At 51.8% G+C, this 21,240-nt stretch overlaps 1 protein-coding gene across 1 annotated transcript; it reads right to left on the minus strand.

Moving 5' to 3' along the window:
- Positions 1–7,598: 7,598 nt before the first annotated feature.
- Positions 7,599–12,031, minus strand: LOC142007154 (perilipin-3-like). The gene is made up of 8 exons (XM_074983704.1): positions 11,969–12,031; positions 11,496–11,691; positions 10,438–10,508; positions 9,795–10,047; positions 9,157–9,353; positions 8,784–8,906; positions 8,097–8,207; positions 7,599–8,030 (listed from the first exon to the last, which is right to left on the minus strand). Exons 1-8 carry the CDS (start codon positions 12,029–12,031, stop codon positions 7,809–7,811), a joined length of 1,236 nt encoding a protein of 411 aa, XP_074839805.1. The 3' UTR covers positions 7,599–7,808.
- Positions 12,032–21,240: the final 9,209 nt, after the last annotated feature.

Consider the following 21,240-nt stretch of genomic DNA (forward strand, 5'->3'; position numbering starts at 1 on the left):
AGCTCCAGAGTTGGCGGGGCACACGGCGGGGGAGGGTGAGGAGGGCCCGATGTCTCCTAGTGCTCCTGGGGAGGGCTTCCATTCCCGAAGCTGCTGGGCGGCTGCCTGGGCAGCATCTAGAAGGGCGCCTGCTCCGCGGGAAGCGACTTGTAGGGCTTCCAGCTCCTGCTGCATGTCCATGTCTGCGGGCTCGAGGTCTGCGAGGCTTGTATCACCAACGCAGGGCTGCTCGTGCGGTGCAGGCCGAGTGTGTCTGGGAGGGGCCCTTTAAGGGAGCGGCTTGCAGCTGCCCCGGAAGGGCTAGTGTGCTCTGTGACCCGGTCCGCGGGCTTTTCTGGCCCCTTCTTTCGAAAGAGGGGACTTGTGTGTGTGGACGCTCCGCGTTTCCTTCTGGGGCAGCTCTTTTCGGTGTTCTCCAGGGCTACTTCAACGTTGAACGTCGAAGTTGTCAGTCCTGGAGGACGTATAGACGATAAGCGTCGAAGTAGCCTACTTCGACGTTGTGTCCCAGTAGAGATGTAGCCCAGGAAAAGGAGGCTGGCCAAGGGAGGGGCCTGTGACGGTGGGGCCAACTTCCGTTCCGCCCTCTGATCACGAATCTGAGCAGAGTTCCTCTGGGCATCGTGCACCAGCTCCACTCCAGCTCCTGGTTTTCTTTTTAGTTGTCCCCCGAATTTATTTGGGGCCCATGTATTTTAGTGCATCCTTCCTCTTGAGGAGGACCTTTTAGTCATGGCTGGGCTCTGCCCACCCACTCCCTGGTCCCCGATAGGAGCACGGGGCTCGGTCAGCTCAGATGGGTGGCTCTGGAGGCTCAGGGCTCAGGCGGGCAGGCAGGCAGCTGGCATGGGACTTGGCCAGCTGGGGCTGCACCAGGGTCCCACAAGGGGCCAAGAAAAACTATTTGAGCTTATTTTTAATTTTAAATATTTTTATATCAAGTTTCTCTGTTCATTTAAAATTCCAAGTTGGATTTTTTTTAAAGCGGGGGGCTGGAAGGTGGGAAAGGACACCTGGGGGGACATGAGGGTTTCTCAAAAATCAAAAGGGGAGCGTGGGGCCAAAAAGTTTGGGAACCACCCTCTTAAGGGAAGGGTGTGAGAAAAGAGTGTTTATCTCTCTGTGTCCCCTTCATTGCTCTCCCTCCAGGTTTAAACTGGGGGAGGAAAAAGTGGTGATACAGTCTCAGGCCCTGCTAACAGGCCAAGCTCCGCCTGCGTGAGATGCTCCTGATAGCAGACTGTGCAGGTGTTCAGACCAGGCGCACGCATGCTCTGCTGGGTTCTTTGGGATTAGGTCCCTCCCAGGAGGTTCAGCCACACCACATGACCACAGAAAGATGGCAGCACAATAGCCACATGCCTGGAGCCCAGTCATGTGATTAGGTCAATGTCAGCTGCCATTTCAAAATAAGCTTTTTCTATTTTTTTTTTTGGTCCAATGGGGCTGCAAGGAAAAGCTTGAAAACATCCATTGAATGCCAGGGATTTGGAGATGGCTGCCTGTGCTGTCACCCAGACTCCAGCAGCGGGCAAGGCAGCATCCATACCAGGAGAGGTAACCGGCTCTTCTTGGCCCTGATGTGCGCCCACCCATTCACCCTCCCTCACTTTAATAGGGAAAAGGCTGGCTGGGCTCAATGGGATTGGTGGCATACGGCCGTTGACCCCCAAAGCTCAGATTGTGGTCGGTGAATGGGAAGAGTTCCCAAATCCCACCCCCCCTCACCAGGAAAATGAGAAGCCGCTCCTAGTACATTACATAGATCGGTAATCCTTCCTCCCTCTTCTTGCTATTTATCAGCAGCAATGATATAGGATAAACCTAGACTTTTCTATAGCCATCACTTGGCATCACTTAGCTGAATAGGGCACCTCACACCTCCCCGAGCTACTGAGTTAGGGCCTCTGCAGAAGCGGGCAGCTGCTTGTGTGTCTGTTTTTATTGCTCTTATGTTTCCAAGTTTTTTTTCCGATAATATTGCATCATAGTTTTGTCCATGGCAACGTCTCCATTAGCATCAGAAGATCGGACTCCCCTGTGTAGAAAAATCCCCTCCTGAGGTGATTTATATGTCCCTGTCCATGAGCTGTGGTGTCTGTATGGTTGCCCTGCATCCTGACCAAATAGCTCTTAAGCTAAGCATTTAAAATCTATAATCTGCTTTACCAGCAGTGGTGACATATTTCCCTCACAAACCACATCAAAATTAGATAAATTGAAAACCATATTCACTGTTAAAATGGAGTTTTAGAAACACAAAATGGCCGCCGGAGAATGACAGTTAGAAAATGACAGTTGCAATTAATATTCGGCGGGCTATGAATATGTCTGAAGTTATGGTTTGAAAAGTTTCAAACTGATTGGTTACTTTTGAATCCTCATACATATGTAATAGTCAAATACCCCTTTGATACATTGTGGCACTGAGGAGGACCTAGCAGGCAGAGGTTGTCAAACAGGTCCACCCAGGCTGCATATATTCAGGAGAGCAGCCCTGCTTGGGGCATTCCGGACCAGACCTTGGAGAAGAGCTGACAAAGAAGAAGAAAGAAGACTACGGAGAAGGACTGAGCTAAGAGCTGGACTGAGCCTGTAGCTGAACATCGCTGGCGGAAGAGCCGAAGCTGACCTGCGTGTCAGTCATCGCTCTCTAGCCGCCGTGGGCCGTCGAAGAACAGAAGAGCTCCAGCCTGAAGACCAGAAGAGCTCCAGTCTCCATAGAGCTAAATCACTAGTAAGGCTCCGGTTCTTTTATCCGGAGGGTTTGCCTGGCAGACCGCACCGCTTAAACAATGGTGCCCTGCACGGGGAAACCGCAGCAGCGACCCTGCCCTTCCAGTCACCGACCCTAGCTCAGGCCGGTGTCTGAAATATCACGGTCGTTCCTAAAAACACAGGAGGTTTTTGTTAACCAAGCCGGTTTTTCCTCCTGGCTCTCTTTTTCTCCCTCCTTTACTATCTGACCTGACGCGGCTGCCGTACAAGCGCGCCGTGAGGGTCATAACTTCCTAGCTCGAAGAGAACTACAGGCCCAGCGCCTGGATTACAGAGCAGGAATAAGGAGGTATTTATGGTCTGGGTTTAGGGTTAAATAATTAGGTGAACAGTTAATGTTTTTTATATAGCTTTGTAATAGAGGGTGGATTGGGACCTCCCCAAGTCCATGATCTGCGCCTTATATTTTGTATTCCTTGTCTTTCTGTAAAGGCACAGGAGGCCAATGCTATTGGTCTAGCTTAAAAGTACTGCATGCACACAAGAGGGTAGTCAGGTAAACTGCTTTGTTATTATTATCCAGAGCTATAAGCTCCCCCCTATTTAGGAGGGTAGAGCGGTCAGGGATAACCCTATAAAGGGAAAACCCTGGTGTCCTTAGTAACCCTTTAAGGGTAATCAAGGTCTGCAATAAAGGGCTACCATAACAAGGTGGTCGAAATAGGCAGTACCATTTTTTGAGGGGATAACCTTTAACTAGGAAAACCCCTCCACTTAACTAAGGGGAAAACCTCTCAGAAGGAAACCCCGCATATACTGGGCTCTCCCCTGCTTGGCCAGCAGGGCAACCCACTTAACCAGAGAATTGACCTAGCTTAGCGCAGGCAAATTCTTTTTCTAAGTAAGATCTGCTCCCCGCGGTAGTCGGCCAAGGGTTGAGCGACCTGGTGAACCTCAGGAAGATCCAGGAATAAATAAATAAATACAATACAGCTCTGAAGTTAATCTTTCCATTCTACAGCACGCATCGAAGGCTGCACGGTCTGTCCCGGAAGCACAGTAAGTAGCTGAGGGATTAGATAGCAGTCCTGTTACAGCAGTTACCTATTGTTTAAGGCTATAAGCCATAGTATTCAAATCCTGTGCCTATTCCACGAAAACAAGGGCTTACATATTTTGTGCAACTTAGCTTACCAAAATTCATACTTTTGAGTTTTAAAACAAACCCTGTCTCCCTGTTTGAACCTCACATCTTGTTTGTATTTTCTTCCTTGGGTAAACACACCGCAGCAGCGCAGTTCACACACCCTGAAACCCCGTTGTGATTAGACCCACCGTAGACGGCGAGCAGGGTCGCGGGGTAAAATCCTGGGAGCATTGGTAAGGACTCAGTTTTAGTCCAGTCCATTGCTCTGGTGTGATTGACTTGGCCTAATCAATATTCAAATTTATTCATACGTCACTCACATCCTCGATACCCTGATAATGGAAAAAATCACAGAAACGTTAAGATGTCTGGATGGGACAACCCAGGCTCCCTGGCTGCTTGCTATTGTGGGGTGGGGGCTTCCCAGAATGGGTCCTACAAGTCGTCTTTTGTTCTATAATTTACAAAGCACATGGCTTTCTTTCCTTTTTTTTTATGCCAGGTCTGAAGTTTTCTCATAACTCTGAGGCAAGCTGAAGATGTGGTTTCAGAGCTGTGTACAGAACGAGGTGTTTCCCCTTCTTGAAAATTTACCTTTGTAATGTGATTCACAATTGCAAAACATCTTGGCTGATGTAGTGCCTTCCTTAACCAGGGACAGGGCTGCATTTACTTAACACCTAACTTCAGTACGCTAGCTCAAGCCATCTTCTCTCTTACTGTAGCTCGCGGAGCCTAGGTAACAAGTTGACCACCTAATATCATGATGAAGACATTGCCCCTCACTTGCATTCAGAATGCAGCTGAGTTTCCGCTGGGCTTTCTGATATCTGGCGTGTCCAGGACTGGACAGGTGCTGGATTGCCAAATTGCCTGGGACCACTGGATGTCACCACCACGTGCTCCTGCCACTTCACCACCACACATCTCCAGCTTCACCCCTGTAGCGCTCCCCAACTCCAGCCCCCGCACACCCCAGCTCAACTCCACCCCTGGCTCCTCTGCACCCTAACCCACCCCAATCGTAATCCTCCTTTCCCCCTCCCACAGCCCCTACCCAAGCCCCCTGACTCATGCAAACTTTGAGGTACCCAAGGGTTATGTCAAAGGCAACCCATGCATATCTTGGGAGACTACTGCATGCCACACCATCAAATTTTGTAGCATTAGCTCTTTAAATGGGACTATTTTTGCCAGAGGGCAGACCACCAGGATTTCTGGACCACCGGAGGCTGGATCAAGGGAACTTACTGAATTTAGCTCTATGGGTCCAATGTAAACTCAGCCACCATTCCTAGTCAAGTCAGATGTTCATCTGTTCCCTCACAGGAGACGGGTAAGGAACTGTTAATGCTTATTTTTAATTAAAGCTGGGGGGAGAGAGAGCGGGGGGGTCAGGTTAATAGTAGAAGTGCTATTAAGGGCAGGTTACGCATGCACCAGAAATTTTGCAAGATTCATCAATCTCTGGGCTAGCCTCCTTTGGCTGGCACAGCTGTCATTTTGGGATTCCATGCTCCTAAAAGCATCAGCGGTAGGGGTGCTTGAGCCTTGCTGCTTTCTTACCCAGCCCCATTTCACTCCCTCCCCTGAGCACACTCCAGTCTTATTCCTCCCACTTCCTGCAGGCCACTGAACACGGAGCTGAAGCAGGGAGGAAAGCTGCTCTCTTTCTTACTGCACAAAACCTAATGCCCCTGCCCTGCTTCCTTCCCTGTCCCTAGAGGCTCACGCCCCCTAGCTCTCTCCCTCTCCCATACTTTGCTCACCTTAACCAGGCTGGATACTGGGGCAGTAGGACACGAGCTGCAGGAAAGCGCTCCCACTAAGGTCAGAAATTAAGGGTTCAGGGAGTGGAAAAGGGCTCTGGGCTAAGGCACAGGGGTGTGCTATAGGGAGGAATAGAGGGGGGGGCTCAGGTTGGGGACTCCCAGCCCCACTAATTACACTTCCCTGAAGAGGCTGCAAGGACCCTGTGGCCTGTAAGCCTGAGTAGGCTGTATGCTGCCTGCCTCTCCACCCAGAAGCACTGGCCCTGGAGCTTCCCTTGGTTGCTCTTCCTGGCCCACGGGAGTTTTGGGGAATGGGCAAGTGTACAGAGGCCCCTGTGCCTAGGGCCACAGGCCTGCTGCTGCCTTCCAGGAGCCATTTAGAGCTAGGTAGAGCCTGTTGCAGCTGGGAGACCCCGCTCTACATTTCAATAGCTGACCATAAGTGTAATGGTCCCTTTTGGATCAAATGGTTGATGAAGTAGCAGCCAAGCACTGAGTTCAGTATACCCCCAGCACCCTTTGTCTGTGAGCACTGCAGCCCCCCTCCAACTAGGGCACATGCACATCTAGCAGTAGAAGTAGCCTTTCCCCACATAGCGTATTTCAGCAAAATGCTTGTCTGTCTTTCTCCTCATTGCCTTCACTAGACATTCACACTGACCTTAGCCCTTGGGCTCCTGCAAATACCAGTTCATTTATCCATCTGAAGCAGGCACTGTTTAGGAGATTCCCCACGTTCAATTTAGAATGGTCAAGGTTGGCACGTGTGGGTTCTTGGTTTTTTTTTTTTTTGTTTTTTTTTTAAAAAAAGAAAGCTCTAAATTAAAAGCCAGCCCCCCCTGCACTAACAGGGTTCAGGCACTAAGTCACAGAGAAGTCACTACTACTACGATGTAGATCAGTCATTGCTCCCCAAGAACTCTCCAGCAAAGCATCACTTTACCCACATGCGGACACTTGCAAATGGGACCACTCTCAATGGTGCTCTCATTCAAATGTGGAGATCTGTGCCCTCATGCTTACCTTCCGCAGATGCACTACCCCTGCCCAGCCTGTCTCCTCTATAATCACTGCTCTATCGTCAATAACTAAAGCTCTTATGGCATCTGTGCTAGTCCCTAAATTAGAAATAAACTAACCCCCATACTGGAGCATAAGATTTCCCACACCTTCTAATACTAGTGGAAAATTGAGTACTGTGATCCAAGAACCCGCACCCGCGTGCTAACATTGCCTGTCATCTTTACTGTTTACACATACAGCTGGGGTGGGGCTACCTATGCAGCTTTGATGTGGACGGCTTTAGGTCATCGGGACTCCAAAAAGCCCATGCCATGCTAAAGCTGCTTGTATTGCACATGCTGGCACTACTCTCCCTCTCCTCTCTACCCTGCCCCCAACTTGTTTTAAAAAAACCAAAAAAAGCTATTCAGAAAATAGTGAGTGAGTGACTCCCCACCCCCAGAGTGGAAGGCACAAAGGTAGTTTCTAGCAGAGCTGCACTGGTTGCCTCCAGCCCTTGCTCACTGAAAAGCTCTGAAGGCAGATCTCCTACGGCCTGATCTCCAAAGCTCAGGAATGATTTGTCCTAAGGAGCTAGTGGTTGCAGCTGAAGAATCCTTCTCCAACTAGCAAGATGCTAAGACTTGTTTGCGATATGTATGCAGAAGCTTGCCTCCATGTCTGTCATGCTTCTGGTTGATGGTTACCACTCAGAAAAAAGGATTATAGCAAGATGAGTTACAAGCACTGCTCTCTTCTGCAGACCCTGTGCTCGACGACTCAAAAGGACACAAACACCAAGTTCAAATACAATGACATTTTATTGTGGACACTGTAGTATTATCTGAGCAAAGGAGCAGTCACAACACCTGGGCCCTGCTCAGGCAAAGCCATCTGAAGCCTCAGTTAGTCACATTCCTTCCCTCAGATTTAAACAGGTCAACCAAGAAACAAGCGGAGGGGCAGGTCAACAGCTGGCGTACATTAATACCACTAGCACTTCTAAATGCTCCCATTCTGTACCTCCCTCAAGTTCCATCTAAACAGAGCCTCCTGGAGAAGAAGAAGAAGTCTCTCGTGCATGTGAAGTCGAAGGTGGGTGGACAGCTGGGGGAGAAAAAGAACTCTGCCTTCCTTCTTTGAAATTCAGTGTTCCCAGCTTTAGGTCCTCAGTCAGCCTTAGATGCTGTTGTGACTTCTGCTTCTTTATCCTCATTTTCTTGGCTTGGTGGTTCCACGGAACCTGCAGACCCCTTACCCAAGGGGATGAAGGGACCCACAATCCAGGACAGAGGTGCGTTCTGCATCATGTAAGCCATCAGCTCATCCACATATTCCTGGGCCCTGCTCACCATCTCCTGGCTCTGGGTCAGGAGGCTGCTGGAGAGATCCTGGAAGGAACCAACAGTTGAGAAGGAGGCACGGAGCTCTTCCATGTTGCGATACACCTGCTGCACCTTATCCTGAAGGCTGGTGGGGAGGCCTTGAATGCTGGATACTAGCACCTGGCAGGCATCCTGCAGCTGCTGGAGAATGCTGCGGGACATGGCCAGAGTCTCAGACTCCATCTGGTGGAGAAACAAACCCAAGGTTTACGTTCACCACAGACACACAAAGATGGGACTCGCTGCTACCTCTTCTGGAGATTTCCTCGTGCTGGAAGCTGTGCTGAAAAGGATAGCAGGGACAGAAACCAGGAGCTCTTTCATGGAAAAAGCATTGGCTTTAGCCATTCTTTCCATAGAAAGGGAAGCTATTTGGCTTTTAGGACTCAGGAAACCTGTTTTACCATTGTTTGCAGCCTGTGACACTAACAGACATAAGCTGCATGGAACAGAGCTTGATGAGGGAGAGACTAGGGATCTCCTAATCAGTTACATGATTAAAGGTTGGAAGGCTATGCTGAGGTTAAGGGAGGGCAACACTTACAGCTACCCTACCAAGAAGGGAAGGGAAGCCCCTTGGACACAGCATTCACAAGTGACCAATTTGAGATGTATTCGAGGAACACTTATGTGCAACCCTGTTTTCCCTCAAGGTAGGAGGTCACCAGGTATCTGTCTGGTTGAGGAGCTCAGCAGCTACCTTGCAAGGCCCAGAACACTTTTCAGCCTCCGAGCAGAAGGGCAAAGCTAGGGACATACCCTTGTCTCTTCCAAGTCTGGGATCTCACTGCCTTTTGGCTGCTTTTGACTCCAGTTCAGCCACATCTCCTGGAACTTCTCCCGGGCATCTTGGAGCCTCACACCTTGTTTGATGTATTCAATCTAGAAAGGGATTGAATTAATCTCAGTTCCTCTAGCTCTACTGCTTGAGGACACAACTTCAACCTGCAGACATTTTGTGTTCTATAAGCCTATCACGCCCTGGTCCACACAGGATGAAGTGGAAGAGTTCCCTAGCCTGAAAGGCAGGGGAGTAGGGCAAAGGAGTCCAAGCCACCAGCAACTCTAATTGCCCAGGCACTGGGCTAGAGTTTACTAGCAGACCGCCTCCTGAAGCGGAGCAAGTCCTTACCAGTCCGATGACCTGACGAAGCTGGGACAGAGCCTCATTGATGCTTTGGCTGGTATGCCTCATCTTGTCTAGGGAATAGCGGTAGGCGCGCTGGCGGAGTTTGGCCGACAGGGAACCCAAACGCACAAAGTAGCTGCGATGCTCCGGCGCTTGTGCTGAAGACGCTGGAGTCCCTTCCATGGATTCAGCAAGTTCAGCTGAAGGCAAGAAGAATCTGAGGGTAAGAGCTTGGGAAAGGAGGACAAGCTATACTCAACTGCCCAATGCTACCCCAAATTCTTGGCGGAATAGCCCTTCTAAAAGCCACGAGACCAACCTCTGCCTTTAAGGCGGCTAATAACTGACCCCAAACAAAGAGGGCTAGGACTGTTTCTGCACACTTGAAATGGACTCCAAGAAGTAGTCCTAATTCATGCCCATAGTACCTTCGAGCACCACCCTTTCCCCACTTGCTCACATCATTTTCAATGGGCATGTAGCCAGGAACTCCCTTGGCCAAGAACGTTACACATGAAAATGCTGCCCATCTGTCAGCCAGTGCAGGCTGATAGGCTTCTCAGTCTTGTCCAGACAAGTTGGGACCAAAGGGAGTGTTACTTTGCTCTTTGAAACCATAGCCCTGTCCTGTGTGTTCTGACCCAGTTCCTCCTCCGTCATGGGAAGGTAGTGATCCAAGAGCTCTTCTGACTTCCCCAGCACTGCTTCCATTCCGCTCATGGCCAGTTGGCCCATTCTGGATTCTGCTACTGTGCTCATGCTGTCCGTCACTGCTGACTTGGTGGCCTTCATCCCATCCTGCACAGCCTCCTTCGTCATGTCTACCACTCTGCTCATGGCCTCCTTGACATCTGTCAGTCTGGAGGAGACCGACTCCTGTGTGTCAGGCACAGCCTGGAGAGAAGGGTCAAGCAAGGCATTACTGACCAGACATTCAGGGCAATAAACCACATTGGCCCAGGGAGTCGAGTCACTGGAGGATGTTTACCACTTGTCCATCTAGACATTAAGAACTCCCTACCTTGCTCGGGTGACCCTATTCCTCCCCCACACCCAGCCTTACGGAACACGGCCATTTTACAAGATGCCCTATTGGAGTCTGAATGTGAGTGAACTGCCTCGAGTCCTGGCCCGAGGTCAGGAATTGTCCCTTGTTCAGCCCAAGAGGTCGTCAACTCTTCAGTAGAAGATCTGCAGCTTGCTATCAGGCCTTAGACACCTGCCTCCACCTTAAGTGGCGTTTGTTAAATATTGCTCAACATGTCATTGTGGGGACAGACTTACCATCTCAGCAGTCTGCTGAGGAGTTGGTAGAGTCTCCTCCACCTTCTCTACTTCAGCAACAGCCTTAGTCCCTGTTGAGAGACAGCATATTTCCACCTGGTTTTTTGGGTTTTGCCACTGCATGAGGTAGAGCATCTGGCTCATCTCTAATGACACCCCTTGGTCTTCCAAGCATTCAGGCTGCCATAGAGTGAATGCAAGCGTCGGTGTACGGCAACTATGACACCATCTACAGCCTCACTGGGCACGGGGAAGGAAGGGACAAGCCCCTCATTTACTTAATGCAAACACCTTGTGGGAGAGGGTCTCTCTCTCTCCTGCAGGTTAGGGTTTCCTTCCACTTACCCAGGCAAGATGGTTACCACTAGCAGCAGAATGTTCCTGCGCCCCCATGCTTACTGCACAATTCTTAACCCTCTACTTCCCAGGCTCCTTCTTCATGCAAGAGGTTTTTTTGGGTTTGTATGCAGTAGAGCTGGACTACATGGAAGGATTTCACTCCATATAGTCTTACAGCTTGTAGGATTTTGACCTCATCTTAGTAGCTGTCTGGTACCTTTTGAAGGGCATTCACAAAGCCTCAACTGCAACAGTCGGTTAATTGTTTCCTTCATGCCGATGACATAGCTGGTTACATCAGGCAATAGCTCAACAAGAAGCTCAGAGCCATTTTTAAACGGTTGGCAGTTTTGTTGGCCCACAGGTACTAAGTAGAGGAGGCTGAAACAGCCTGACTGAAAGAGGTTAGAGCATCCCTTGTTGTACAGGGATCTGCTCATTTTGCAGTTGGATCTCCTGCAAAGATTATTGCTCTTGAAAGAAAGTTAGCTGAGCCCGAATCTTTACTTCCTGGCCACAATGAAGGCAACTGCAGGTTCAGCAACAGTCGGTGTCAACAAACCCCTTCCTTATCCTCTAGGTGGATATTTACATCCCTGGGCTTCTGTACCTTTCTACACTACCATCATGCCCACCTCTAATATTGCAGGCCTACATTTCTTAAGCACCTGTGGTCAAGTTGTCTCACACACACACAGCTCTGCAGAGACTTCACTCACCCTGAGGTTCAAATACAGGGGGAACTGACTCTGGGCTGCCGAGTGCAACGTTGGTTATGGATGTCGCTCCCTTCTCTGCCAGGTCACACAGAGACTTGACATAGGGATGGCTCTCCTTGGTGGAGGCATAGGCAGTCGCAGCCAAGTCACAGGCAGCATTCACTAGCGGTAGACTGGTCACCCTCTTCAAGACAGTCTAGGGAGGCAAGGAGGAAAATGAGCAAGTCAGAAGCAAGGCTGTAGCTTGGAGCCACTCATTACTTTTCAACTGTTATCCCCGAGTCAAAAGGATTCTGTAATGGTGCGAGAGGCTACAGAGCTAGCACACCTAACAGCTATGCCTCACTTGAGAGAGATGAGCCTGATCAGAAAGGTCACTGGACAGGGAGGGGAGAAGTGGTTTTAAATAGGGTAAGCCAGACATCTTTTGTCTTTGTCAACTGAACCAGTGATGCCTAAGAGGCAATACCTACCTGCTGTTCCTCCTCCCCATGCTCCAGGGATGCCATCTTTGTATCCTTGCCATTAGAATCCATAGTGGAATTAGATATGCCTGAAGAGAGAGAAGCTTACTTTGCAAGTTGTAACCCTTCCTAAGGGAGCTACAGCCCTTCAAAGGGAAGAAGATGGTTCTACTCCAGAGAACGGCCAATTGGTAGCCCCAGCAGCTTAACAAGTGGCTGGTATCTAGAACTTACTCTGCAAAAAGCAGTGGAGCCAACACTTTTACTATATAGATAAGAAAATGCTCCTCCTTTCTGTCACATAAGAGTCACCAGAAAAAATAAGGTCTCATTTTTATAAGCCCTTTGAAGGCTGTAGATTCTATTGGTTCTAAGTTGCTTTTAAGTGCATGAAAAGCACATGAGTCTGTCACAGGAGAGAAAGGGCTTAAGACCAACTCCTTCACAATATAAGCACAGCACACAGTCACAGCCAAACGTTTCTTAGAAGCATAAACAAAAAGACATGACCAAGGAAGGGTAAAAACAAAAAAGAAAGACAGGAAACCCCCTTCAAAACCTTCTTCCCAAGCACAACCCCCAACCTACCCCAGGACTCCAAACACTGCCTTACTTTTCTTCCCCTCTGGCAAGATTTTATACACTCCTGGTGATGTCATTATGAGGGAGTGGTGAAATAATGAGGACTGACAGTTTAGGGAGCCAGTGAAAGAAAGCTTCCACTTCCTTGACCAAGAAGAGAATGCAAATCCCTTGGGGACTGCAAAGTTTGGGCGTGAGTTCTTCACCATATGTGATTCCAATTATTCCCCCGGGTCTTCTGCTGTCGTCCAGCTGAATTCACTGATACCACTGCTGTCTTGAAACAGTTGCTAGTTAGTATAGATCAAATGTTCTAAAGAACTTCTGTGACAAAAAGCTATTGACCTTCATTGCAATTGACCATGGGAAAAGAGAGAGACAAGGGAAAATATTGAAACTGAACTTCTGGCTTTGTTTTGAAAAATCTCGAAAAAAGAAAAAAATATATAAACCTTCTGTGGTGGTAAGGTTGCAGAGATCCAGATGCCTGCTTCCTCTACACGTTGCTCATAGCTTGAAAGTGAAAACTGGCCCACTCTAGCAAAGAGTGGCATTCCACAGACATGTATTTTTTTCCAAAGGGTTAGGACACTAGCCTCGGATTTGAGCTGCTGCTGTCAATTCCATCCTCTCCCACAGAGCTTCTGTGTGACCTTGACCAAGTTGCTTAGCTTCTCAGTGCCTCAGTTTCCCCTCTGACCAGTGGGGATGATAGAGCTACTGTACCTCATAGAAGTGTAGTGAGGTGCTCAGATACTCTGGCAATCAGGACCATATAAGCACCTTAGAGAAGGATACATTTTGTTAGGGAACAAAAGTTGGGTCGGGTAACTGGCATAGCCCTTCCTCACTCCTCTTTCAGCTCCAATTAGAAAAAAGAAGCGGAACAAGTTCCCTTTCTGTGATGGGCGAGAGACAAGAGTTTTAATTCATCCCTTTGTAACATCACCCACTGTGTGTTGAAGTAAATGACTAAACAAGATACAAGGCAATTGAGAAGCCAGCCTGTATTATGCACGTGCCCTAGGACATACTCTGAAGATCTACGTCTTCTTCCCTCATGACTGCCCATTCTCTGCCCATCTCGAGTGGGGAAGGCAGTAGCAGCCCTTCCACTGCCTAGTATCCCATCAGCTACAGAACACGTCTCCCTACTCAGCCATTCTGCTGATCCCAAAGTTGCCCTTCATGACCTGTCTGCTGTCCCATTTTGGCGAGGCTTAGTCTAGACAGGTTTTGGAAGGAATCTAAATGTGGCAAATGAAGCATGGAGCATTTCTATGGTACAGTAAACGTCTTGCATGTTCTCCTGAAATTTGTTCTTTACTAATCAGTAGGATGAGGTGGATGGTCATCGGGGGCAGGGGAAATGTGTGACTCAGGGCAATAATGCAATGCTTTGGAACTTCAAGAAGGAAATTAATATTGTGAAGGTGCAATTTTTAAAACATCTCTTGAGGGGGTAGACAGCCACAACCGCTATTGTTTCATCCAAAAACTGCTCCCCCATGCAGAACCATCGCTGCCACTCCCTTTGATGTTTCCAGTGCCAATCCAGCCTTGCTGGGTTTTGTTCCCCCTGATCATTGAGGAGCATCTGTTGAAATTGTATTCCAGTGATACTCAGTGGTCCAGGAGCCAAACTAGCAACCAGTGTTATGCAAAGGAGCCACCATCATTTGAATTAATTATTGCATGTATTATAGTACTACATTGAGTTTTATACTATCTATGTCATTCACCTCATCAAAAAGTTAATAGCTTAGTGCAAATTGATCATTTAATTGGTCAACAATAGACATCCTGATGCATTAATGATTAAATCACAGAATTTTCCTATCATCTTCTCGAGACATGTCACATATGATGCATTCAATAGACACTTAGACCTTGTGAGGGTCTGTCTGAGCATCAGAGCTATATCCTATCTTGAAGAGGCCAAAATAAATAAGAAGTCTTGCAAACTTTGACTCTTTCCGCGATTAATAGCAGTTTTTGCACCCCTAAGGAATCCTGTAAGCAGGGCAGCCAGCAGATTTCAGCAGGCCCTGGGCAGGTGGGAGGGGCATCTCTGGGCAGCTGCAAGAGGTGGAGCCCTGCACAAAGCAACGGGGCTGAGGACTAGCCTACCCAAGCCAGCCCTTCAGCAGCGTGCGCCACCCAGGGCTCCCGTGGCAATTTAAAGAGCCCAGGGCTCCGGGTGCTACCTTTGCAGCTGTAGCCTCTATAGTGGCCAAGCACCATGGGGCCTTTTAAATTGCCAGGCCCCAGGACATCTGTCTTCTTTGTCCCCACTCAAAGAGCCCATCTGCAAACTTCATAAATCTCCGGCCTAGTCTACTTTTGCTGGCATCACTGCCAGCCCCGGTGCCAGGGCTGCTGTGTTTCCAAGTGGCTGGCAGTGTAAGGTGCTTGACCTCTGCTCTGCCCCAAGCCCTGCCCCCACCTCGCCTCCACCTGCCCGTGCCCCACGCCACCCCTCCCCTGAACACTCACCAGCTGGACATCTCCCCTCCCCCACGGCTGTCCTAGGTCAGGGGAAGGTCCCACTGCTAACTTTCTAACGCACAAAGCCGAATACCTCTGCTGCACTCCCTGCCCCTCTCCTTCCCACGGGCGCTGGGCGTGCCCTGCCCCTTCCCCAAGGCCTTGCGTCTGGGTAACTCCATGGCATTTCCCTCCACTCTTCACTCTCCCTCAACCTCACTCACATTCACTGCGCTGGGGTGGGGGACTGAGGTGTGTAAGGAGAGCTCTGCCCAGGGATGCAGGCTACAGAAGGAGCCAGAAATGAGCGGTTCCGTGTGCAGGAGAAGGCTCCTGGGACAGGGAGTTGGTCTGGGAGGGGCAGGAAGGCTCCTCCTGGCTCTGGCCAGGGATAAGGGTTTGGGTGCAGGAGAGGACTGGGGGCCGGGGCAGAGAGTTATGAGGCAGAGGATGGGAGGTGCGGGCTCTGTGAAGGAGGTTGGGCGCAGAGAGGATTCTAGGCTGGGGTAGAAGATTCAGAGTCCTGACACTACGTACTACAGCTCCCATGTTATCGTTTTAGGGGAAAGGGCAATATGCCAAATTTTTGAGACTCCAAAGTAAGACGCATACGCGTTCCCACACACTGACCCCAATCCTGCGAACATGGGTCTCGCTACCCGACTAAGGCTCAAGCCAGTTAGATTTGGTCTGAGTGGGGAAGCTAGAATCTGTCACTCCTGACTCCAGTGCTATGAGGCTGTTGCTTGGCAGGATGAATCCAAAGCTTTGACAAGAGCTCACCTTTTATAGGACTTGCTTTTGGCAGGAGTTTGGATTTTGCTGCATCATGTTGTAACCAGTCACTTTGCAACATAATCACTTTGCAATGTAGGTTAATCTGGAGATCATTTTACATCCGTCTGCTGACACCTTCTACACGCGCCGTGCGCTATTTCAATGTTCAAATCGAAGTTAAGCGGCGAGACGTCGAAATCGCTATTCCCATCAGAAGACGGGAACAGCGTCCTCCTTCGACGTTCAACGACAAAGTAGGGTGTGGGTAGACGATCCGTGTCCCCTTACTTCAAAATAGCGGTGTCCTCCATGGCAGCAATCAGCTGAGGGGTTGAGACGTGCTGGCCAGCCCCTGCGGGGCTCTATGATCTCTGCACTCAGCGGTTCTTAAAGCCGCAGGGATCTGGAAAGCCCGCAGCAGGAAGCTGGCGGCAAGCATGCGTGCAGCAGCCCCGCCACGAGGTCCCTGCACAGCCAGAGGGACACCATCATGGCGGCCAGCCAGCCACCCGAGCACACCCAGAGCTCCCCCTCCGGGCCATCCCAGGGCTCCCAGGCCTCCAGCCGGCGGGGTAGCAAGCAGGGCCCCTCCTGGACTAACCCTGAACTCCGAGACTTGCTGGGGCTCTGGGGTGAGGAGGAGGTGCTGCACGTCATGGGGAGCAAGCGGCGGAATACGGAGGCGTTCGCCCGGCTGGCTGAGGGCCTGGCTGCCCGGGCTCACCCTGCCTGCACTCCTGACCATGTCAGGAGTAAAGTCAAGGAGTTGCGGCAGGGTTACGCCAGGGCCCAGAACTCAGCCAGCTGGTCTGGGGCTACCCCCGCTGCTTGCCCCTATTACTGGGAGCTCAGGGCTATCCTGGGCCCCCAGGGCACCTCCTCCCCCCCAGCCACCCTTGACACCATGGCCGACGAGCCCCAGCTACCCTCGGAGACAGGGTCGGGTCCAGAGTCCAGCCCTGCCCCTCCCCACGCCTAGAGCCGGGACCCTCCGCCCCAGCCACCGAGTGGTCGAGCGAGGAGGGGGAGCTGGTGCTAGACGTCCCGTCCGGCAGCTCCAGCCGCGTGTCTGCTGCATGGGGATCTCTGAAGTCTGGCAGTGCACTGTCAGGTACGTACCCCACAGGGTGCAGACCCCTGAGCATGGGGCAGGGGCACCACTTGACTGGGGGTCCCACACATCCCCACAACACCGCAGTCTGACATGGCCCAGGCAATGCACAGCACAGGGATCATTCCACAGGCACCAGTGCCCAGCAGCACCTCCACCCATGGACAGCGCCGTGCCCCACCCCCGGTGGGAGGAGAGAGGGGTCGACCACTGGAGGGGACCACCCACAGGATCACTGCACGCACCAATGGGGGATGGATTTGGGGGGAAACAAGCCCTTGGGGGGATGGGGGTTGGGCCATGGGTCAAGGCTGGGTACTCACGGCCTCCCATCCCCCCTATTTCTGCAGCCGCACCCTCCGTGGTCCCCAACGGCCCTCCCAGACCACCGGAGCACCACCTCCCGGGGTCACCACCTGCCCCAGTACGGGCCCACCGCCGCCGAGGACACTGCCGAGGACACCGCCGCACCACCACCACCACCTATGTCCCAGAGGTGGCTGCAGCCCTCCGGCGCCAGGCGGACCTCATGGAGCAGAGGCTCCAATTCGAGGAGCGGGAGGCTGCCTGGCGCCGGGAGGCCTGGAGGGAATTTATGGCCACATTCAACCGGGTGGCCAATGCGTTTCAGGAGCTGGTGGCCAGTCTTCCTCCCCCTGATGTCATCCGTGCTGCCCTCCCCGCCACGCTGCCTGCTGCTTCCTGCCTGCTGTCCCGCCTGCTGTCCCGCCCGATGTCCCGCCTGCTGCCCCACCCACCAGCTCCTCAGAGCAAGAGCCACCCGGGGCTGAGGACCCGCCTCGGCCATACCTCCCCGTGCTCCCGGCCCCCAGGCCGGCCTCGCCGGGGACCCCGGCTGACAGGGGGAACGGCCAGCCGAACGCAGCGGGGCTCGCGCCCGTCCGCTCCCGCCCCAGAATGATGGGCGGATGTGGCGTGCCCACATCTCCCCCTTGTACAGAGTTGTCCCCACCCCTGTATATAGTTATTTATAGTTGACCCCCCCCCCGTAATAGTTTGTAGAGATGTCCCAATTGTATATAGTTATTATTTTCATTGAATCTGTTTTATTTCTGCTAATATTATTTATATGCCAAAAAGAGGAGACATTTTTGTTCTTGTAAAAATAATGATAGTTTTATTTTTCCAAAAACCTGTGTCCCACGTGCTTTTGGTGAAGTTGAGGTGTGGGTGCTGCGGCGGGCTGCAGGGACGGCTGGGGGGGGCACTAACTGGGCCCCCTGGTCAAAGTACTCCCTTAGGGCCTCCCGGACCTGGACCCTGTCCTGGTGGGCCTGGCAGCTCGGGGCGGCGGCTGGCTGGCTGGGGGTAGGCTGTTGCAGCCTCCTGTGCCCAGCCCTGCACGAAGGCCTCCCTCTTGCTTTCCACCAGCTTGTGGAGTGTGCAGCAGGCCCCCACAACCTGGGGGATGTTTGGGAGGCCCAGGTCTGGGCATGCCACTAGGCAACGCCAGCGGCCTTTCAGGCGCCCAAAGGCTCGCTCGACCACTTGTCGGGCGTGGTTGAGTCGGGCATTGTAGCGGTCCTGGCTATGAGAGAGGTGGCCTGTATGGGGCCGCATAAGCCAGGGCTGGAGGGGGTATGCCGCATCCTCCACAAGGCAGAGGGGTACGGTGGTGGTATCCCCCAGAGGGAGATCCCTCTGGGGGCTGTAGGTCCCCGCCTGCAGTCGGTGGCATAGTCCCTAATTCCGGAAAATGCGAGCGTCGTGGGTAGAGCCAGGCCAGCCCACGTAGATGTCCTGGCAGCGGCCACGGCTGTCGACCATCGCCTGAAGGACCACAGAGTGGTAGCCCTTCCTGTTGACGTAGCAGCCACCACTGTGGTCTGGGGCGCGGATGGGGAAGTGGGTCCCATCATGGGCTCCAAAAAGTTGGGGAATCCCATGGCGGCAAATGTCTTGACGGCCGCATCCAGGTCCCCAACTCGGATGACCCTCTTCAGCACCAGGGCGTTGAGTGCAGGCACCACCTGTGGGGAGGGAACCTGAGTGCCTGTGAGGGTTTGCAGAGTGTGACCGCCTTCACCCAGGCCCCTCTCCTCAGCCCCCCTCACCCAGGCCCCCCTCCGCAGCAGGGAGTTCAGCCCCAGGCATCCTTTCCTCCATGAGGAGAGCCCCGACTGTGGCTTTTCCCGTTCCAAACAGCTGTCCCATGGAGCGGTAGCTGTCCGGAGTGGCCAGCTTCCAGTCAGCTATTGTGACCCTCTTCTCGACGGGGAGGGCGCGCCGCATCCGGGTGGCGTGGTGCCTGAGTGCGGGGGTGGGCCACTGGCAGAGCTCCATGAAGGTCTGCCGGCTCATGCGGAAGTTCCGCAGACACTGCTCACCATTCCATTCCCCCATAACCAGGTGCTCCCACCACTTGGTGCTTATTTTTAATTAAGGATGGGGGGAGGCGGGGGATCAGGTTAATAGCAGAGGTGCTATTAAGGGCAGGTTACGCATGCACCAGAAATTTTGCAAAGTTCATCAATCTCTGGGGTAGCCTCCTTTGGCTGGCACAGCTGTCATTTTGGGATGCCATGCTCCTAAAAGCAACAGTGGTAGGGGTGCTTGAGCCTTGCTGCTTTGTTACCCAGCCCCATTTCACTCCCTCCCCTGGGCACACTCCAGTCTTGTTCCTCCCACTCCCTGCAGGCCACTGAACACTGAGCTGAAGCAGGGAGGAAAGCTGCTCTCTTTCTTACTGCACAAAACCTAATGCCCCTGCTTCCTTCCCTGTCCCTGGAGGCTCACGCCCCGCTAGCTCTCCCTCTCCCATACTTTGCTCACCTTTACCAGGCTGGATACTGGAACAGTAGGACATGAGCTGCAGGAAAGCGCTCCCACTAGGGCCAGAAATGAGAGGTTCAGGGAGTGGAAAAGGGCTCTGGGCTGAGGCAGGGGGGTGTGGTATAGGGAGGAATAGAGGTGGGGGCTCAGGTAGCAGACTCCCAGCCCCACTAACTACAATTCCAAAATGCTGCTGCAAGGACCCTGTGGCCTGTAAGCCTGAGTAGGTTGTATGCTGCCTGCCTCTCCACCCAGAAGCACTGGCCCTGGAGCTCCCCTTGCTTGCTCTTCCTGGCCCATGGGAGTTTTGGAGAATGGGCAAGTGTACAGAGGCCCCTGTGCCTAGGGCCACAGGCCTGCTGCTGCCTTCCAGAGCGAGGTAGAGCCTGTTGCAGCTGGGAGGCCCCGCTCTATATTTCAATAGCGGACCAGAAGTGTAAGGGTCCCTTTTTGATGAAGAAGCAGCCAAGCAATGAGTTCAGTATACCCCCAGCACCCTTTTTCTGTGAGCAATGCAGCCCCCTACAACTAGGGCACATGCACATCTACCAGTAGAAGCAGCCTTTCCCCCCACAGCTTGTTTCGGGGCGGGGGGGAAAACCACAGTAGTGTATTTCACCAGAAGCACTTGCATTTCTCCTCATTGCTTTCACTAGACATTCACACTGGCCTTAGCCCTAAGGGTTCTGCAAATACCAGTTCATTTATCCTTCTGTAGCAGGCACTGTTCAGGAGATTCCCAAGGTTCAATTTAGAATGATCACCCTTGGCATGTGTGGGTTTTTTTTTTTTTTTAAAAAGAAAACTATGAAGAAAAGACCAGCCCCCCTGCACTAACAGGGTTCAGGCACTGAGTCACAGAGAAGTCACTACTACTACTAGCAAGTAGATCAGTCATTTCTTCCCAAGAACTCTCCAGCAAAGCATCACTTTACCCACATGCAGACACTTGCAAATGGGACCACTCTAAATGGTGCCCTCATTCAAATGTGGAGATTGTGTCCTCATGCTTACCTTCCGCAGATGCACTACCCCTGCCCAGCCTGTCTCCTCTGTAGTCACTGCTCTATCATCAATAACTAAAGCTCTTATGGCATCTGTGCTATTACATGAAATTAGAAATAAACTAACCCACATACCGGAGCATAATGTTTCCCACACCTTGCAATACTAGTGGAAAATTGAGTACTATGATCCAAGAAACTGCACCACAGTGTTAACATTGCCTGTCATCTTTACTGTTTACACATACAGCTGGGGTGGGGCTACCCAGGCAGCTTGGATGTGGATGACTTTTAGGTCCTTGGGACTCCAAAAAGCCCATGCCATGCTAAAGCTGCTTGTATTGCACATGCTGGCACTACTCTCCCTCTCCTCTCTCCCCTGCCCCCAACTTGTTTTTAAAAAAAAGCTGTTCAGAAAATAGTGAGTGACTCCCCACCCCCAGAGTGGAAGGCACAAAGGTAGGTTCTAGCAGAGCTGCACTGGTTGCCTCCAGCCCTTGCTCACTGAAAAGATCTGAATGCAGATC

The sequence above is a fragment of the Carettochelys insculpta genome, chromosome 1, assembly GCF_033958435.1.
Source record: "Carettochelys insculpta isolate YL-2023 chromosome 1, ASM3395843v1, whole genome shotgun sequence".
Classification (NCBI taxonomy): Eukaryota; Metazoa; Chordata; order Testudines; family Carettochelyidae; genus Carettochelys; species Carettochelys insculpta.